Here is an 18,061-nt window from a genome sequence, read left to right on the forward strand (position 1 = left end):
ATGGATGCAACCCATCAGATCCAATGGACTTGCCTGGGCCAAGTTCTCTCAATTAACCTCTGACTTAACCCTCATCCACGGTCGGTTGTTCGAAACCCTCCTCAAACCCCTTCACTAAGCACAGAGCCCTGGTAGACTGTTGGTGAAGCCTGATGGAGAGAAGGCATCAAGTCTCTCAGCCTTACCTGTATCCAATGTCACTGAATACCCTGCTCGACTGAGCAGCAGGCCCATGTTTTCCCTGGTCAGCATTTTACTGCTATTGCAGTAGTAGTTCTTATTGTCCTAGCAAAAGTCAGCTTAAGGTGAGCTTTGGCTTTCTTAACAGCACCCTCACATGCCTGGGCAGTGCTTCTGAAATCCCCTTATGCAGCCTGTCTCTGCATCCACCAAGAAAGCAGCTTCCTTTTATTCTAAGCATTCTGTTATGTTTTATACAAGTACAATAAAAGGCACTTGAGTTTATTTATTGCTGTAACTAATGGTTTTATTTAAGGAGTTTATAGTCAGTCTGTTTTTCTTGCAGTGGTTTGGTATAAATTAAATTAATTGCTTTACAAGAACTAGGGCTTAGCACATGAGTTTACGTGGTGGTAGAAGTGTAAAGACTAGCACTGTTGTAACGCAATATGGAAGAAGAGCTTTGCAAGACACCTAATGAGACTTGCTAAGTAGAAAGGTGAGCATATGGTAACACTCACACACACAAAAAAGAAATTACAGGTTTGTCTGTGTGGCAGAATCAAATGTGTCATTCATGGAACTTTAAAAAGTGAAGGGTCGCTGTTAAAATAGGCAGCAGACTGACCAGAGGCCTCCTCAAGGTTAGTAATTTTTGAGACGGTGGCTATAGTCGTTAGACAGGGGGCCTGTGAAGAAATTACTTGCCTCTGTCAGTTCTCAACCAATCTGATAAACACTTTTCCCATCACAGTTATCAGCTGAAGAGTAAAAGAGAAAATAAACTCATTACTATCCTAGAAGGAAAAAATGGACCTATATGGAAAAATAGTGTGCCTCTGACAAGCCTCTGCCTCTGGTTAAGTTCATAATGGTTTATAAAAGGAGACAGAGACATTATGAACACTGCCAACAAAGTCAAGCATGTTATTAATTTCAGATGTCTCGTGTGTGCTACTGATAAACTTTCTAGCCTTTCACAGACCTCGTGTCATTTTATTTGGAAAATCTAATACTAATGTATTTAAGACCCATCAGAGATAATATCACATTTGCTCGAATTTTCAGTGACTCAATATTTTCAAAACTTTTCATCAAGCTGCTTGATGAAAATTGATTTCACAGCTTCAGTGAGTGATAAGGTCATCCTGAAAAATGGACTTTAAGGAGATGCATGCAAACTTCAAAATGGGTGATGGTGAGAAACATTTGTGACTTTGAAATGTGCATAAGTAATTTAGAAGCTTATTTTTAATGATGGTTTTAAAAATGAAATTTCTGATCCAAAACAACTTAGGTACACTTGAAAATCTCATTCTTGCAATTACAATGGATTTTTATCATTCCTTTCCAAAATTATGTTCGTACATAGCAATTGAGATAGCTAGAAAGGTGCTTTCTACTAGCTGCAGATGGTAGAGTAACAAATGCTAAATTATATGTTCTTACTTTGCAATCAAAGAAGCTATAAAACTGCAAATCAAATTAAAAACAAACAAACAAAACAGTACCTTACACTGAAAACCATAATGCAGCTGGAGTTGCATCTATTCTTTTCTCAGCCTTTCCAGCAAGGTGATTGATATTGCCAGCTGATTACATTCTTCCTTCCCTTTTGCCCTGCCATATGCCACAGAGCTGACTTTATTTGGATCTGTCATGTGCTGCCATCCTTTGCACTTCTAAAAATAAACTAAAATGTTTTCATGTCCACTATTGATGATACATTACTGTAAAGTCTGTTTTATGGCATCGTCTCAAAGAAATTCTTAGGCTCTGGGGCTTTTAGTTTTGTTCTCATCCCTGTGTTAGGTATGTTGTTCCAGCTGTGGCTGCCAAGCTGGCCATCCTTGCATGAGGAGCTGCTGGAAGCACAATGAGCTGTGTGAAGATCAGAAGAGATCTGGCAAGAGCAGACCCAAGATTTGGTGGCTGTGGCTGTGCAAATGCAGGACTCAGGGATGGCTTGGCCCTATTCAACTAGCTTTGCCTCCCAGTAGGGTTGCTGCAAGTGCTTGTCCCCAATCTGTTCCAGTTGCTAAACTGCAAGGGAGAGAGTGAGTTCCTCTAGCGCAAGTCATGCTGGGGAGGTCTCCGAAAGTTTGCCGAGAGATGCCTTTACATTGCAGTGCCCAGAAATATTAATGCACGCTTGAGTTTACTGACTCAGGCCCAGTCTGAGGATCTTTCCCAAAGCCAGTGTCTTCTCGGTGCAAAAGCAGCAGCAGCACCAGAGTGAGTGTAAAGGTGAGAAGGAAGGTGGGAAGGGGGGGATTCTGCCCCTGAAGCTAGCTCTGCCTTTATTACTGTCAGCAGAAAACAAAGCCAGATGCTGATAATGCTAAATGGCTAGTATGGATAATATTAATTAACATAGCTGCATTCAAAGTGTAGCACACCGGAAACATGTCTTGAGACATGTCTACATATAATAATGAAGACTGTGAAGATGTTTTCTTACAAGCTGTTGTTTAAGACCTGCAGATTTCTGCTGTAGGGTAGGATTGCTATTTTAAACATCAGATAAACAAGAAAGAAAATCCAAAATAAATAAATAAATAAATAAAATAATAATAATAAAAAAGGAGTTTTAAAGAAACCTTCTTGGAGTTTTATTCTAAATCAAAACAGTGCCTTAGGAAAGACAAAGTTTATGTTTTAAGAGTCACAGAACCTGTTCATCTTCCTGAGCAAATAGTGGCAGATAACCTATATAAGGCATTTTTTCAAACCATGACCTTTCAGAAAAGAAATAAGGAACTAATTATTGAAATAGCTTTAAACCCTGACTCAAACAATGAAAAAATATGTTACTTTCTCTTTCCTAGAATAAAACAGTGATTCTGAAATTTGCACGAGGGACCTCTGGTTATGAGAGCACAAACTGAATCATTTTCTGGGAACCCACACTCCTGGTCTAAGCACATGCAGTTTAATGGCATTCCACTAAAGTCATCAGCTGCTTCTGAAAATTGGGATTTAAAGACATTAAGAAAGTGCTGCACAAAACAGCTACAGTCATTATAGATGACTGTTATAACTGATTGCACTGAAATTTAAGCAATACTAGAGAAAGATGTGATGTGAAACAAGTTTAAACAAGAACATTTTTTTCTAAGAGCAGTGCTTCATGCATGCTGCATTTTTCTTTCACACAACACTCCCAGAGGAGAGTTATTTTTGTTAGGGTTCATATGATTGTTGTATTTAAATTACTTTTTCTTTCCTCTCCAGTTACTCATGTGTGGATTCTTGGTAGATAATAACTTAAAAAGACGAAAACTATTTCAATCATTAAAGTGACAAGCTGAGTTTACTCTATTAGTTGTTTTCAGGAGAGGACAAAGCCATACAAATGAAGCTTAAAGAGTTTACAGATTTTGTGTAAAAATGAAGTTATAATGAAATCTTGACAATCTCTGCCACCAAGTGGCCACTCAGCAGTGTACAATAAATGTACATTGTGTGAAGCACACAAATGTGCTTCCTGCAGAGGAAGCAAACTCTTCATTTTATTCTACCACATTATTTCCAGAAATTAGGAAACCAGAAGCTGATGAAAAAGTAAGATTTTTTTTTTCTCATTTAGTCTAGTAATGAAGGTGAGGCCCAGGAGAATACTTGTTAGTTTTAAAACCCTCAAAGACATATTGATTACACAGTCATGTAAAATCACTAGCCACTATTTTTTTTGTTATAAATCTAATGCATATTTTAAGTTAAAATATATTTAGATAAGCTTATGTTTTCCAATGTATATTCAAAGAATTTAAGGTAGCTTTATTCAAGAAAAAAAAAAAAGGCAGCAAAAGATTTTGCACATCTTTAATTCATTTTCCATCCAAATTCTGCTTAATACGTTACATAAATATTAATTGTGCTATGTATCTCTATATCTTGTGAATTTATTTTTGCTTATTTCAAGTAAAAATAAACTGAGTTAATGTTTTTAAAAATATGTGTACATATATAGAGAGAGAATCTTTCTAATCAACAAAAGGAAGTTCTAAATTCAGCATAAATTTGATATTAATTTTAAATGAGTATGCTGTGCCAACAAATGTGATGTTTTCTTCAGGAAAAAAATACCAAAGTACAAGTGCTAAACAAAATTTTAAAATATTTTAATTATTCCCTGTTTACTGATTTATTAAAACTTATTTGCTTTACTGTAATAGTGAAAATAAAGTTCTTGGGAATTCTGGAGAACTAGAAGACTTAAAGAGCAAGATCTGCAGCAACAGGGAGAATTACGAATTTTAATTGATGTCGTCTTTGCTGATTATGCACCTGAATATTATGTGTCATTTAGCATTTTTTTGTACGTATACAGTTCCCAAGTTTTTGGTTTTTTTGTGTTAATACATGTAGTGTAAGTTAGACCAAAGCCCCAGTAAAGCTCTCTCCTGAGAGCTTTAACCTTTTCTAATTGACATCTGGTGAATATTTACCACGTATTCTATAATCCTACTCCCATTTACTCTCAAGTTCAACCACAGGAAATTCTCAGTGTACCTCAGGAGGTTATAATGATTTCTGTTGTACGAGGAACAGCTACATGAAAGCTTCAGCCTTCATTGGCAGCAGGTGTTGGAGTGTGGGCTGCTTGCTATGTGACATGGCTGTGCAGCTGCACAAGCATCTAACCCTCCCCTGCTTTCCCAGCTTATCCCTCATACCAGGCTTCAAAGTGCTCTATTTTGCTTAGTTGTGGGTGCTCGATGCGTTAAGACACAAAATAACCAACAAAGGGAACCTCACTGAAAGTGTAGTGTGATCCCACAGGATCTGAGGTATTGCACGGGGAGCCTAGTGTTTTAAACCAGTGAAAGTCTTATTGTAACTTGTCTACATGTGGAGAAAGCACTTTTTAGTGACAGTCCCACTTATTTCTCCTCCAGATCAATCACAGCTTATATTTCACACTTTTTTTATTTCTTGCAGTACTGCTCTTTGTACTGTCCCCATATCAATCAAAATTCATGTAATTCATTTTGGTTTGAGACTCTTAGTGCAGTCCAACCATCCAGCTGGAGCCCCCATTCATAATTTCCTGAAGCTTTAGTCCTTATCAAAGATGTAAATCACAAACAAAGCCTGCAAGTTGCATCCTCTGGTTTTCATCGGGGTGAAGCCCTTTGTTTTAGCACGTGTAGTAAAGAAGATGCTTTTCAGAAACACCAGCTGATAATTTTGTGGTTCCTGGCAGGAACTGCAGAACTGGTTACATTTATTAATGCAAGTGAAGGAAAAAACAAACTCGCTGCATATGTTGTGGTAGTGGGGATCCTATTAGTTACAGGCGAGTGCTACAAAAGGAAGGAAGGGCAACTTTGCCACCTTGCCTTCTTCTCGACTTCCACATGCTGTGTTGTGTCCTGACTTTCCTTCACTCATTGCCTACCGAGCTGCTCTGCCTTCTGCCTCCTGACATGGACCCCCTTCCCTGCTTGCAGACCCACAGAGATGGGGGGTCTGCTCTGGTCCCTCGTGCACAGTAGGAGCCGGTGAAATGCAGAGGAAAGGGAAGAAATCTCCCAGTTCCTCACTGTCCTATCACTGTCTGAAAGTGTTTGGTCAACTCCTGTGATGGAGTTCTGCACAGGTACAAAGACTGCCACGGTAACTTCATACTCCCAGAATTGGGTTCAATAGTTAATGTTCTGTCATACAGTATCTGTGTGGGGCAATTTAACTTAATATTGTTCTTGTATTTATTTTGTATTATAAGCAATGATTCCATTTCAGCTTGGTCAAAGGAAGCAATCAAGTATAAGAAGCTCTGATGAAATCCACTTAAATAGTTTAAACAATCCTCCAAGACAATACCAGGTAAAAAGCACTTTATTTTTGAACTAGATCAAGAAGTTGCACAACTCGTAGATCAGACTGACAACATAAGGATAGTTTGAATTTAAGTTAAACAACAAGAATCAAGAGTAAATTCACAGACTTTGTATATATCATAAATAAATGCAATGATTTAGGTACTTACAGTAAAATTTCAATTTTTATCTCTTTTTTTGGTTGTTGTTGTTTGTTTGTTTGCCCATATAGTGCAATATTTAAAGTGTTTTTTTTTTTTGTTTGTTTTGTTTTGTTTTTTTTTTTTTTGGTTTTACACACAGGTTGAGTCCTCAACTGCACAGCACAGATTAAGAAAACAAAAAAGAAAAGCAAAATATTCCTGGTCTGTTTGCTGAAGCAGCTTAGCTTATTGTGCCACATTTCTATATTTTAATACCTCAAGCACTAGAAATATCTTTCAGCCTGTGTGCTATCGATAGTCTGTTTGTCCTTTAGTTCCTAGACAGCTTCAATGAGCCTTCATGCAGTTAAGCATGAGGAGACCCCAACCTAGTCCGCCTAAAGCACGGTTGCTCTGGGCTTCTTTTCTTCTGGAGGCTGCTTCTTTCCTTCCTGCAATGCTACTAAGCAGGCAGAAAGGAACAAGCAACTTGGGCAGCAGAACAGGACCAGGACAGTCTGTACACTAAAGGGCATTGAAAACTGTGGAATTAGGCACCGATACCTTTTTTTAACCATAAGGCAAAAACAAGTTGATTTCCTTGGGTGCCACTGTTACGTTATGCAGTGTCTATACAAGTCTGTTCCAAAAACTCTGACATTTTCACAGCCAATTTCCTTGCAATGCACTGATAGATATGAAGATTATAAATGTATCCTGTAAACTTGAGGATATGTGGCTTTGTATTTGAAACATTCTTGGATTATTAGAATAAACAGTACGGCTGCTGACCTTGCAAGCATGACTGTAATGATGGTCTGGAACCACTGATCTAGGATGATTCACTTCTCAGCCACCTCTGGTCAAAGAGGAGACAAAAGCAGACACATAAAACTATACGTATTTTCTATCTTGTAGTGAAAAACAAAAAATATTGTGTTGTCATGGGTTACATTCTATGAAAATATTAAAGCCAAAGATAGATCTTCAAAGGTAGTAAGATACCTTCTTCCATATTCAAGTCATTTGAACTAGTGGGAAAAGCAGGGTCAGGATTTGTTTCTCCTAGAAAGATAAAATGTACCTCTCAATTTGCTGGCCTAGGTCCCCTTTATTGCTAGTGGACAGGGCAGTCGTTTGAATGGTGTGCTTCACTTGCACAGTTTTAGCTGTTCGAGATGAACTATGCTCTCAGATTTGCTTTTTCTTTCCATAAAGGGAATTATGGGTGACTGCCACAGATACATATATTTACATTATAAAATATCTGTATTTGCTAAATGAGTCACAGCTGAGGTGCTTAAATGACTCTTAGAATGGGGGTTCCATTTTTTTTCTGACTTTCACATTGTGAAAAGATAGCTTATCAGTTATAATACTAAAAATAGATTAAAATAAACATTGCAAAAGGGTTTAGCAATTAGCATGGCTAGTCAGGGCCATGGTCATCTTTTGGTAAAAACAGAAGCTAGATATTTTTGTCTATGTGTAGATCAAAGCTGCCACTATATTAATAATTCTTGTAGACTCTAGTAGTGGTACAAATCAAGCTTCATGAATGATAACATCAGGATGATAGGCTTAGTTTTCTAACTTTCATATACATATTCGTATAGAACAATAAATTTTACATAACTACCATAAATGAAAAAAGGTATTTTTACGTTACATTCTTTTAAGCTGGCAAGTCCTACACTGCAATGTCTGAATGCAAGAAAAGATAGTAGAGCTCAATGTTGAAATTTCATAGCAACCCTAGAAAGTCCAAGTAAGATTTTTTTTTTCTTACTTTCTTCTCTGTAGAAAATAATGAAGCGTTTGATTAAAAGATATGTACTGAAAGCTCAGATAGATAAGGAAAGTGATGAAGTCAATGAAGGTGAGTATGTGCATGTTTATGTCTAATCAGAAAATCAAAACAAATTAAAATGGTTACATATGCAACTTGAAAAAATAAATGTTTCCAAAATGCTTTATCCACTTGACATATTTACAAGTGCAAAATGTAAAATTAACATGAAATTGAAATTAGGGAAGAGATGTATCTTTCCCATCAGAAACAGCTCTGCCATCAGATCTCTGCTGTCCCATCAGAAGCTATCACTGGTCCGGCACCTTCTTAGAATCATAGAATCATAGAATGAAGAGTGATGCCACTTCTAGTAGAGCGCATGCATTTCCTGCAGGGAGGCTGCATTTAATGCAGCAGCTGGCTGGAGGCACTCACATATGATATGCTACTTACTATATCACGTTTGGATATGCTACTTTTTCCTTCTTTTCTTAACAGCGTGGTCTTCTAATGTCTCTTACAGGTGAACTGAAGGAGATTAAACAGGACATTTCAAGTCTCCGGTATGAACTCCTTGAGGAAAAATCTCAAAATTCAGAAGATCTGGCAGAACTTATAAGGAAACTTGGGGAAAAATTGTCAATCAATTCTAAGGAAGAAGAAAACAAAAGATAACTAACCTAAACATTTAAGAAATGCAACAGAATGTTAACAATCCACTTAAAGCCATATTTCTGTTTTTCTCAAGTCTAGCTCACATTTCTACTACAGATTCAGAAATTACATCATTCCAACTCTATTGAAAAAACAGAGTCGCAAATCCTCTGTGTCTATGGTAAAGATGAAATACCACTTGAGTAGAGATATTTATTTATTCTTTACCTGCTGAAGAATAGATAGTTTTAGATCATTTTAATATTCAATTTACCTCTTTTAGAAGGTGAGTGGAATCTTGATAAGCCCAATTGTGAAAGATTAAAGACATAAATCTAAACTTTTCCTACATTAGCTGGTTGTTTTTCCAAATTTAATTTTATAGGCATTCACACTATATTTTAATGAAGCAAAAGAGGGAAATTGTGGGTTTTTACATGTTTATATCAAATGCTATTTAATTTTTCAAACATTCCCAACTAGAAAAAAAAACGGCAAAAAAAAAAAAAAAGTAAACTGCCTTTCTTAAAAATGTGCAGGTTATTAAAGTAATTTATATGAGCATATCCTTATTTGAGAGTTAGGTAGCAGAATTCTCAGAGGTCTTTCCTACTTATCTCTATCACTAGATAAACTATCATGAAAGATTCCTAGGTTCCAATGGGAGCTGGTGCATTAAGAAAGAAATATTTTTCACCAAGCCTATTGAAGAGCTATTTCTGGGGCCTGAAGGAAATTCCTTTAATCCAGAATAATTAATCCTTGAAATTCTAATCTGTTCCAGAATTCCCAAGTTCTCCAGCTTTTAGGTCTTGAACTAAAACCCACAAACTGCAGGGAAGTTTGATTGTAAAGCAGGTAACACATTAAGTTGGAGAATATTACAATAGTAGGTGTAAACCCTCTGAATTCAGGGATTGGGGACCATGTTTCCTCACAGTTAAACTTCTTTAAATTGTTGAATTTTGCTCAGATATATCTTTAGCAAAAGAAAAGGTGTTCCAAAAGTATGAAATCTCCTGTATAGATTTGCATCCCTTGTCCTTTTTTTTCCCTGAAGAATTTCCTGCGCTGTATCTCCTAGGACTTCATCAATGAAGAATCTACTCCATGTCATCATGAGTAGCTTCCCACACTTCAGTTATGCCTACTGCAATACTCCTATGTCTCTGTTTAGCTGGACAAGAGGTACAACAGGTAGACATGTCTGGTTGATTGTTTAGATGCCCCATCCCTGGAGGTGTTCAAGACCAGGCTGGATGAGGCCCTGGGCAACCTGATCTGATGGGTGGCATCCCTGCCCATGGAAGGGGGGTTGGAGCCAGATGATCTTTAAGGATCCTTCCAAACCAAGACATTCTGTGACTCTATGAATCTATGATTCTATGATAGTTGTGTGACTCACCAGCTAATACCTACATGCAGGATAGTTGGTTGTTTTCTGTTTCTCCAAGTGGATACAGGCTAAATGTCATCTCATTTTTTCCCTCAGTTAATGCAGTAAATTGGTTTCTCTCCCCCAACAATCACCCATTCTGTGATTGTTACAAGCATATATTGTGTTGGAGAACTTTACTCCTCTTTAAGCTTTAAGGTTGAAATTAGTGAAAGGGCTGTGAAACTTTGTAACAGGAACTTCAAGATGTATAGTGTACCTGTAAAAACCTTGCATGTTTTGGAAACAAGGCTAAAATGACTTGTCAGTAATTACTTTTAAATTAGCTTTGTGAAATTTATTTATTGTGGAATGTATCAGAATCTTTCCACCTCTCCCTTTTAGGCTGAAGGTGTAAAAACATTGTTTTTAATCGGTTCAGACTAGTTTCTAGCTGAATTTACCGATAGCCTTTTTAAAAAAAACATTGGTGAAATCACTGTGTATTTTCAGGGAAAAAAAGTGTGACTGAGAACTGGTTTTGTAATCACATAGAGATACATAGAGGCGAGGGGTTCTGTCCTGCCTGGAGTGCAGTCGAAGTTGTGGAGGTTGGCCTTTGACCAGGTTGACTGCGTATTTACTGTGACCTGGGGGAACTTCTCAGCCTTATGCTCAGCCAGTTAGGTTAGCCACAAATGGAGCCTGTGGGATAATCCCATGTACTGTGGGCCTCAGGCATAATGAACTCAGGGTTTAGAAACTTTTAAGGCCTCTTCTTCTGAGGGAGGAGAAGAAAATGAGACTTTTGAAGGTACTAGAACAGACTGTATTAAAATCCACAGTGTGTGCGACTGGAAAACTATGAGCTACAGAATAGCCGATTTAATAACTTGCCTTTGGTTATTAAAAAGCATTACCTCATAACCTGCAGTATTTCCTGCAGTAGTCAACAGGGAGTACTGCAGACTCTGAGATGGCCGTACTGGTTGGTCTTCAGCAGAGATGCTCTGGTTTCTGTGTCAGCCATTGTGTGGAAACGAAGGCAGCTGGCGTGATCTCCAGCTGGAAGTCAGCATGAAGCTATCTTCACTGCCGTTTGGCTCCTGACCATCTCCCTGGGCCAGAATTGGTCACTGATTTTGAGTTCCCCCTTGAACATTTTGGGTCCGGTTTACTGAAGCAGTAAGCACTTATTATGGCTCCAGCAAATGACCACATTAGGGACCACACCACACAAAGATTTTCCACCTTCGAGAAGCCCTTTGGAAAATCTGTTGGCCAGAACTTTTGGTAGCAATTACAATTAAAATTTGCTTTCACTAGTAGGAAGTTTTTGATCATTGTAATGTGCAGTTTGGATCCACAGCCCAGTGCTAGATGTTGGTAAAACTCAATCTCCATAAATCCAGTGCAAGGAAATGGCACTTAAGGAAATGTGTAAACACAGTTTAAGATCCAGGCACTTTTAAAGTGAAGATTTTTATTACAGAGGTAAAATGGACACTGTGAACTTGTTTAAGCCCAAATTTTGACTTACCTTAAAACTATAGCATCGTAATGTATATATTGTATTTCATGAAAAAAAATACATATGGATTTTTTTAATTCAATGAAGATATTTTATATGTAGTTATTACTCATGGAACAATTTGTTAAATATATTTGAAGAGGTCTATTGCCAAATGTAGTGTGACAAACAATGTAGTATTTAAAATGAGCACAATACCAAATATATTATTCTGATAAAAAATTAAACATACCAGACTAAAAATACCTTTGTGCTGCATTTTATAATCACATTAGTCCTTCACTGCTGGGAACCTTTGGCTACTCTTGTTTGGAAGACAAACACAGAAGAATACTTCAAATTGTGAGCAATTCTACTACAAAAAATAATAATAATAATAAAAAAAAAACGTTTCCCAGAAGGATAAAATGTCTTGTCCAACTTGATTAGACTCAGGATCTGTCTTGCCTTCTGTGACTAAGTGTCACTGATGCTAGATGTTTCAGAATGACCCTGCAATAGGTAACGTAATTTCATCCTACATGGTTCTACTTCTGTTTTCTAATTACAAAAGACTATAAGACTGATATAACTTTGATGAGGAAGTGTTTCCAGATTTTTTGTTAATTATTAGGATAACAAGATAGTCTTGCTACCTACTTTAGTGTTCTTTTAAATTTTTTTGAGCTCAGCAATTCACAGTTTCTGCAGCAGCAGCTTCCATGTCTAAACCAGACCTACTAAGAAAAAGTATTGGCTTTTATATTTTTTTCCCATGAATACCTCTTAAGTTTGAATTATGAGACATAGTGAGTAGAATCCAACATCTCCATGACAGTCTTCTCTCTGTTCATACAAACATATTTCACTAAAAAATATAAGATGTTGTTGTGGTTTAGCCCGGCTGGCAGCTAAACACCACACAGCCGTTCGCTCACCCTCCCCCCTCCCTCTCTGGGATGGGGGAGAGAAACAGGAAAGTGAAGCCTGTGAGTTGAGATAAAGACAGTTTATTAAGACAGGAAAATAATAATAATAATAATAATAATAATAGTATTAATAATAATAATGTGTACGAAACAAGTGATGCACAATGCAATTCCTCACCACCTGTTGACCGATGCCCAGCCTATCCCCGAGCAGCCGGACCCCCCACCCCGGCTAGCCACCCCTATATATTGTTCAGCATGACGTCAGATGGTATGGAATACCCCTTTGGCCAGTTTGGGTCAGCTGTCCTGGGTCTATCCCCTCCCAGCTCCTGCTGCACCCCTAGCCTGCTCGCTGGCAGGACAGAGCGAGAAGCTGAAAAGTCCTTGGCTTGGTGTAAGCACTGCTCTGCAACAATTAAAACATCAGCATGTTATCAGCACTCTTCTCACCCTAATCCAAAACATAGCACCCTACCAGCTACTAGGAGGAAAATTAACTCTGTCCTAACTGAAACCAGGACAGATATTTCTTAAGAAATTCTCAACAGAAGAAAGTACTTTCAAAACAATCCCCAAATTAACAAAGGTTTGCATGGAGGTTTCTCTCACTATTATTGTTTAAACCAAATCACACCAAGCTATTGGGAGGAAACTTTATACATCATGGAGGAACACAGATACTAGAGAGTAATAGTGTAATGCAAGTGTACTGTGCTCAAGATTTACAGAAGCAGTTCTTGGGTAGTTTTCTCCACCAAAGGGTTTCATGCATAGATTCAGATATTCCAGGCTAAAATCTGCTTTATTTCACCCCATTTTTGAGCACTTCAATGCCAAGTTAATGTATCCTACTGGTTTTGGAAGTGAAATATGTAGGGTCACCTAATATTAGATGGATGCCAGCCATGAAGACTTCTGCGTTGGAGCTCATCTAGAGTTCCTTTACATGCAGTGAATAGAAATGGTCAGTCAAAGGTGTGATTTTGTCTCCTCTCAAGGTAGGCAAGCATCCTGGATGAGTCATGTATTAGAAGTGACCATTTCTCGCCAGTTACTCTAAAGAAGCCACTATAGGTGTTACAGATGCCTATAAGCAAGTGTGAGATGTCCCTACTTGCAGAAATGAACACTGCGGTACACTGAAGAGCCATGAACCATCACAAAGCCTCATCTGCTTAGAAGTGCTTGAACTGATGAGACCATTCATTGAGAGGAGCAGGATCCAACCTGTCTGCAGAAGAATCTAACACATTTTCCAGGGATAATGGATGAGTATGGTCCTTTATTACTCTGAAGCAATATTACATTTTTTCAATAGTGTAAGTGTGGGTAGGCATAAATGGAAATATCTACTAACTGCATCTTTCCCAGACATAAGAAAAACTGTAGCTTAATGTGCACTTGGAAACTAAACCCTAATTGATGAACCAGGAACTTTTTGAGAAAGAGAAGTTCAAATCCTATGCTTTATTACACTATGGTGAACATGTATTTTCAAGATTATGTCTTTAAAGTAAGGTTTACAAAATACAATTTGATGTTGGCAGTACTTCAGCTATAGCAGATGTATCATATAATTTATTAAGAACATGTTCTCATGGCTGCAGTGTCCCAAAATGCAGTTTAGTCCAATGAAATCTTGCATTTGCCTCTCATATACTTCCCTCAAGCTTGAAATTTGTAGCTGAACATAATAATTAATACATTATAGACAACATAATGTGCAACTGCACTCATTCACAGGACAGTAGAAACCTTCCTTATATTGAAAATGGCTCATTTTTCATGTAAATATTTAATGCTTTTTTAAATTCATTAGAAAATGCCTAGTGCAAATAATATTTCTTATTTCTAAGCACTTATGTTCCTGCTTAAATTTTAATTTGGTCTGTGAATACAGAACTCATGAATTAGAAAATTTCTGTTTGGAAAAATGGAAAAATACTTGTACTTCATGATCTCATATCAAAAGAGGAGTTAGGTGAGGCTGAGGAATTACCTTAAAGTACGTGCTCTTAGCAGGATAGGGAATACCATGGGATACAGTGCTTTACCCTGGGGTATATGACCCTGAGTAGCTCAAAATGCTGCATTTATTTTATTTTTCCATTGCTGCAAAGCCCAGCAGACTCTTGTTCCTCTTTCTGTTCTTGTCACCATCATTAATGTGACAGTGCAGAAGTGATCACAGGGTACAATCTTTCAGTGCTTTCTATGTCCAGGCAGCTATTCTAGTAGCATCTGGTTTTGCTTTAACCTTTTCATTATTCTATGATTCAGCTCCTTGACATTTACTCTTTGCTCCTTTAATCGATGGACCTCCAATCAAAGTAATTGAAAAAGATTAGACTGCATAGTCTGCAAATACAGGTCATGAGATAAATCATTATGAACATGAATAGCAATAACTATATACACTTTTATGTATAAACACTTTTACATCACTTTGATATTTCATTGTTCTTTATAAATAATGAGTGTATTCTGATAGGCTTGCACAGTCTGTCAAGAAGGGTATAATTAAAACAACAATCAGTACAAAAACCTTTTGCTGTGGTGGTTTAAGGCAGATCAGCACCACCACACTGCTCTCTCATCCCCAGTCCTGAAAAGGACAGATGGATTAAATATGATGAAAAAAGCTCAGGGTTTGAAATAAGGACAGGGAGGTCACTCAACAATTACCATCATGGGTAAAACAGACTCAGCAGAGGGACGTTAATGTAATTTATTGCCTACTACTACCAGACTAGAGCTGAGCGAACTAAAAGCAAACTAAAAACACCTTCCCTCCAATCCACCCTCCTCTAGGTCCTACACGCCCCCCCCCCCCCCCCCCCCCCCCCCCCCCGAGTGGCGCACGGGAGGGGGGGATGGGGGCTGCGGTCAGTCCCTGATGCTTCGTCTGCGCTGCTCCTTCACGGTCACTCTCTGCCCCTGCTCCACGTGGGGTCCCTCCCACGGGATGCCGTCCTTCCCGAACTGAGCCTGCGGGGGCTGCCCACAGGCTGCAGCTCTTCAAGAACTGCTCCCACACGGCTCCGTACCACGGGGTCCATCCCCCAGGAGCAAACTGCTCCAGCACGGGTCCCCCACGGGCGGCAGCTCCCCCCAGACACCCTGCTCCTGCGTGGGCTCCTCTCCACGGGCTGCAGCTCCAGCCCGGGGCCTGCTCCTGCGGGGGCTCTCCATGGGCCGCAGCCTCCTCCAGGCCACATCCACCTGCTCCACCGGGGGCTCCTCCACGGGCTGCAGGGGAACCTGCGCTGCGTGCCTGGAGCACCTCCTGCCCTCCTGCTGCGCTCACCTTGGGGGCTGCAGGGCTGCTTCTCTCTCAGCTCTCACCCCTCTCTCCCAGCTGCTGCTGTGCAGCAGATTTCCCTTTCTTCAATCTGCTCTCCCAGAGGCCCAACCAACGTTGCTCATGGCTCGGCTCTGGCCAGCGGTGGGTCCCTTTTGGAGCTGTCTGGAGCTGGCTCTGATCTGACCTGGGGCAGCTGCTGGGCTCTGCTCACAGACCTGCAGCCTCTCTGCTGCCAAACCCTTGCCACATAAACCCCATACATGTAGGCAAAACCTACTCACCCTCAACTGGTGAATGGATTCTTACAATAAAATGTACTTTCCCATGACCTTTGTCAAGCCAATTCAACTCTCTGTTGAACTCAGCTTCCCTATTTGTGCCAGGGAAGAATGACAGATTGACACTAACTGATGTAAAGTTCTGAATACTGTTGGTGAACACGTTTGAATAATTAGTTTGAGGATTTTATAAAAGAGAAAATTTCATCTTTTCCTCAACGGGACTATTTCTGTGCTTCCAGAAATGATTTTGAATAACTATATGCAGACCTGCAGTAGTGTTGTCCACCGCAATAGAGCAAGAAAGTATGGAGGATTTAATGAGGTTGATGTCTTCACAGCAAAAGGCATTGCTATGGGACTGTTCATGTGAGCTGCAATTCTAAAAATGCCAGTTAAAACACTTACTGAGCCTGTCCTGTGTGTAGCCTGATTATTCAGTCCCCATCTCATCATGGTAAACTGGGGCTCTGCATCTGTCTCATAACACACTCACTTTTGAATGGAAAAAAATCAAGAACACAGTAAACTATTTAAAATGCCATGCATTGTGAACAAGTCTTCCTGGTGAACAGAAAATAAAGTACGTAGCAGGTTGCTATCAAACCATGTTGGTAGTAAAATACTCAAGACTAAGTTAGAAGGCTGTGCTAGAGCACATATGAACTCCCCTGAGGTGGTTGTTCTATTTTTCAAATGAAAATACTTGTACGAGAATTGACCTTGTGCTTGAATTCATCAGCATCATTTAACAATGCTGTGAGCTTCTTCCCTCTGGAGTAGACCTTACACTTTGCTTTATACTTTAGTTGAGGAAACTAAGCTTCCGTATACAGCCACATCCCTTCAGCAGAGACTTCTCTTTGACCTTACAGGAGGCCATTTACTGTAGCAATAAGAGTATTAAAGCTAAGCCTGGCTGGACCAAGAAAGATTTCTCTGTATCTGAAGGGGAGGAAATAAAGAAAAAATCAGAGAGCCTAAAGTTCTTTTACCATCTGAAGTTTGCATGTAACCACCCATGGATGTTCCATGTGTTTGGTGATTTTGTCTCTTCTGTTTTAGATATTCGGAACATAGATAACTCAGCAAGCCATCTAGGCTCCTCTTCTAGTCTCTGAAAAGGAACAGAAAATTCTAGGGCACAGTTTTAAATGTCTAACATACGCCAACAAAAACATTCTTTCAAAACATCTCTCTCTCTCAACTGCTCAGGTAAGTCCCATCCACTGTCACAAAGCTCTAGTTGTAAATGGTTGTGTGAAAGCAAACACAGGCCTTCTGCTTCAGGGGCCTTACCTGGCACAGATTTCTATTGCCTGAATGATGCTTGAGAGGTAAGTCTTGGCTTAGAGCACAGACCTGACCTTGGCCCAATCTATTTGTAGATTAATGTCTTGAGAAAATGGGAATACCTTGTTGGGTGACCAATGAAGTCTGCATGGAAGTAGTGACCCAGACAAGAACTGATGGCAGTTGCCCAAATATGTTATGTTTTTCTCTGCAGGTGGTTTCACAGCTTCAGACAATGTACTTTAGTAAAACTTGGATATCTGTATTAGATAATTTATTTGTGTCTTTTACAAATTAATCCCCCTTACACTGGCTTTCCCCTGTAATCCAGTAGTTGTGGTTGATCTACTAGCTGGTCATTCAACCTCCTCAAACTTATCTAGATGTTTTTTCTTCATGCAGGTAAATTTTCTAATCAACTCCCAAAACTTAATCTGAAGGAGAATGATGAGGAGATAGGATACATGCTGATTATCCCAGATTATTCACTCTGGAGTGAATACTCACAGCCCTTCCCTTACTTTATTAAACAAAAGACTCAAAAAATTTGGAAGCATTCTTGGTTACTGCAAGGCTGATGTGTATATGCATCTCCAATAAACAGTTTCTGCTGCACTTACCCCTTCTGTTATTCTAAAGCTTCTTTTGAAAAATAGATTGTTGAGCTTACTCATTTAGCTTTTAGGTTTATGGGTTTATATATTTGGTTTAGGCAGGAATTCAACTCTGATTGAAATGAATATATTTCAAGTCAACATTTTCAATGTCCATAAAT

The 18,061-nt window shown here is 38.9% G+C and overlaps 1 protein-coding gene across 2 annotated transcripts in view; it reads left to right on the forward strand.

Annotated features, from left to right (window-relative positions):
• Positions 1 to 11,743, forward strand: part of TRPC6 (transient receptor potential cation channel subfamily C member 6) — a 97,743-nt gene extending 86,000 nt beyond the window's left edge. For both annotated transcript variants that reach the window (XM_040544180.1, XM_040544181.1), the window contains exons 10-12: positions 5,929 to 6,012; positions 7,952 to 8,027; positions 8,464 to 11,743. In XM_040544180.1, coding sequence (XP_040400114.1) covers positions 5,929 to 6,012; positions 7,952 to 8,027; positions 8,464 to 8,615 — 312 coding nt within the window. In that variant the 3' untranslated portion in view covers positions 8,616 to 11,743. The remainder of the gene's footprint in view (positions 1 to 5,928; positions 6,013 to 7,951; positions 8,028 to 8,463) is intronic.
• The last annotated feature ends 6,318 nt before the right edge of the window (positions 11,744 to 18,061 follow it).

The sequence above is a fragment of the Cygnus olor genome, chromosome 1, assembly GCF_009769625.2.
Source record: "Cygnus olor isolate bCygOlo1 chromosome 1, bCygOlo1.pri.v2, whole genome shotgun sequence".
Classification (NCBI taxonomy): domain Eukaryota; kingdom Metazoa; phylum Chordata; class Aves; order Anseriformes; family Anatidae; genus Cygnus; species Cygnus olor.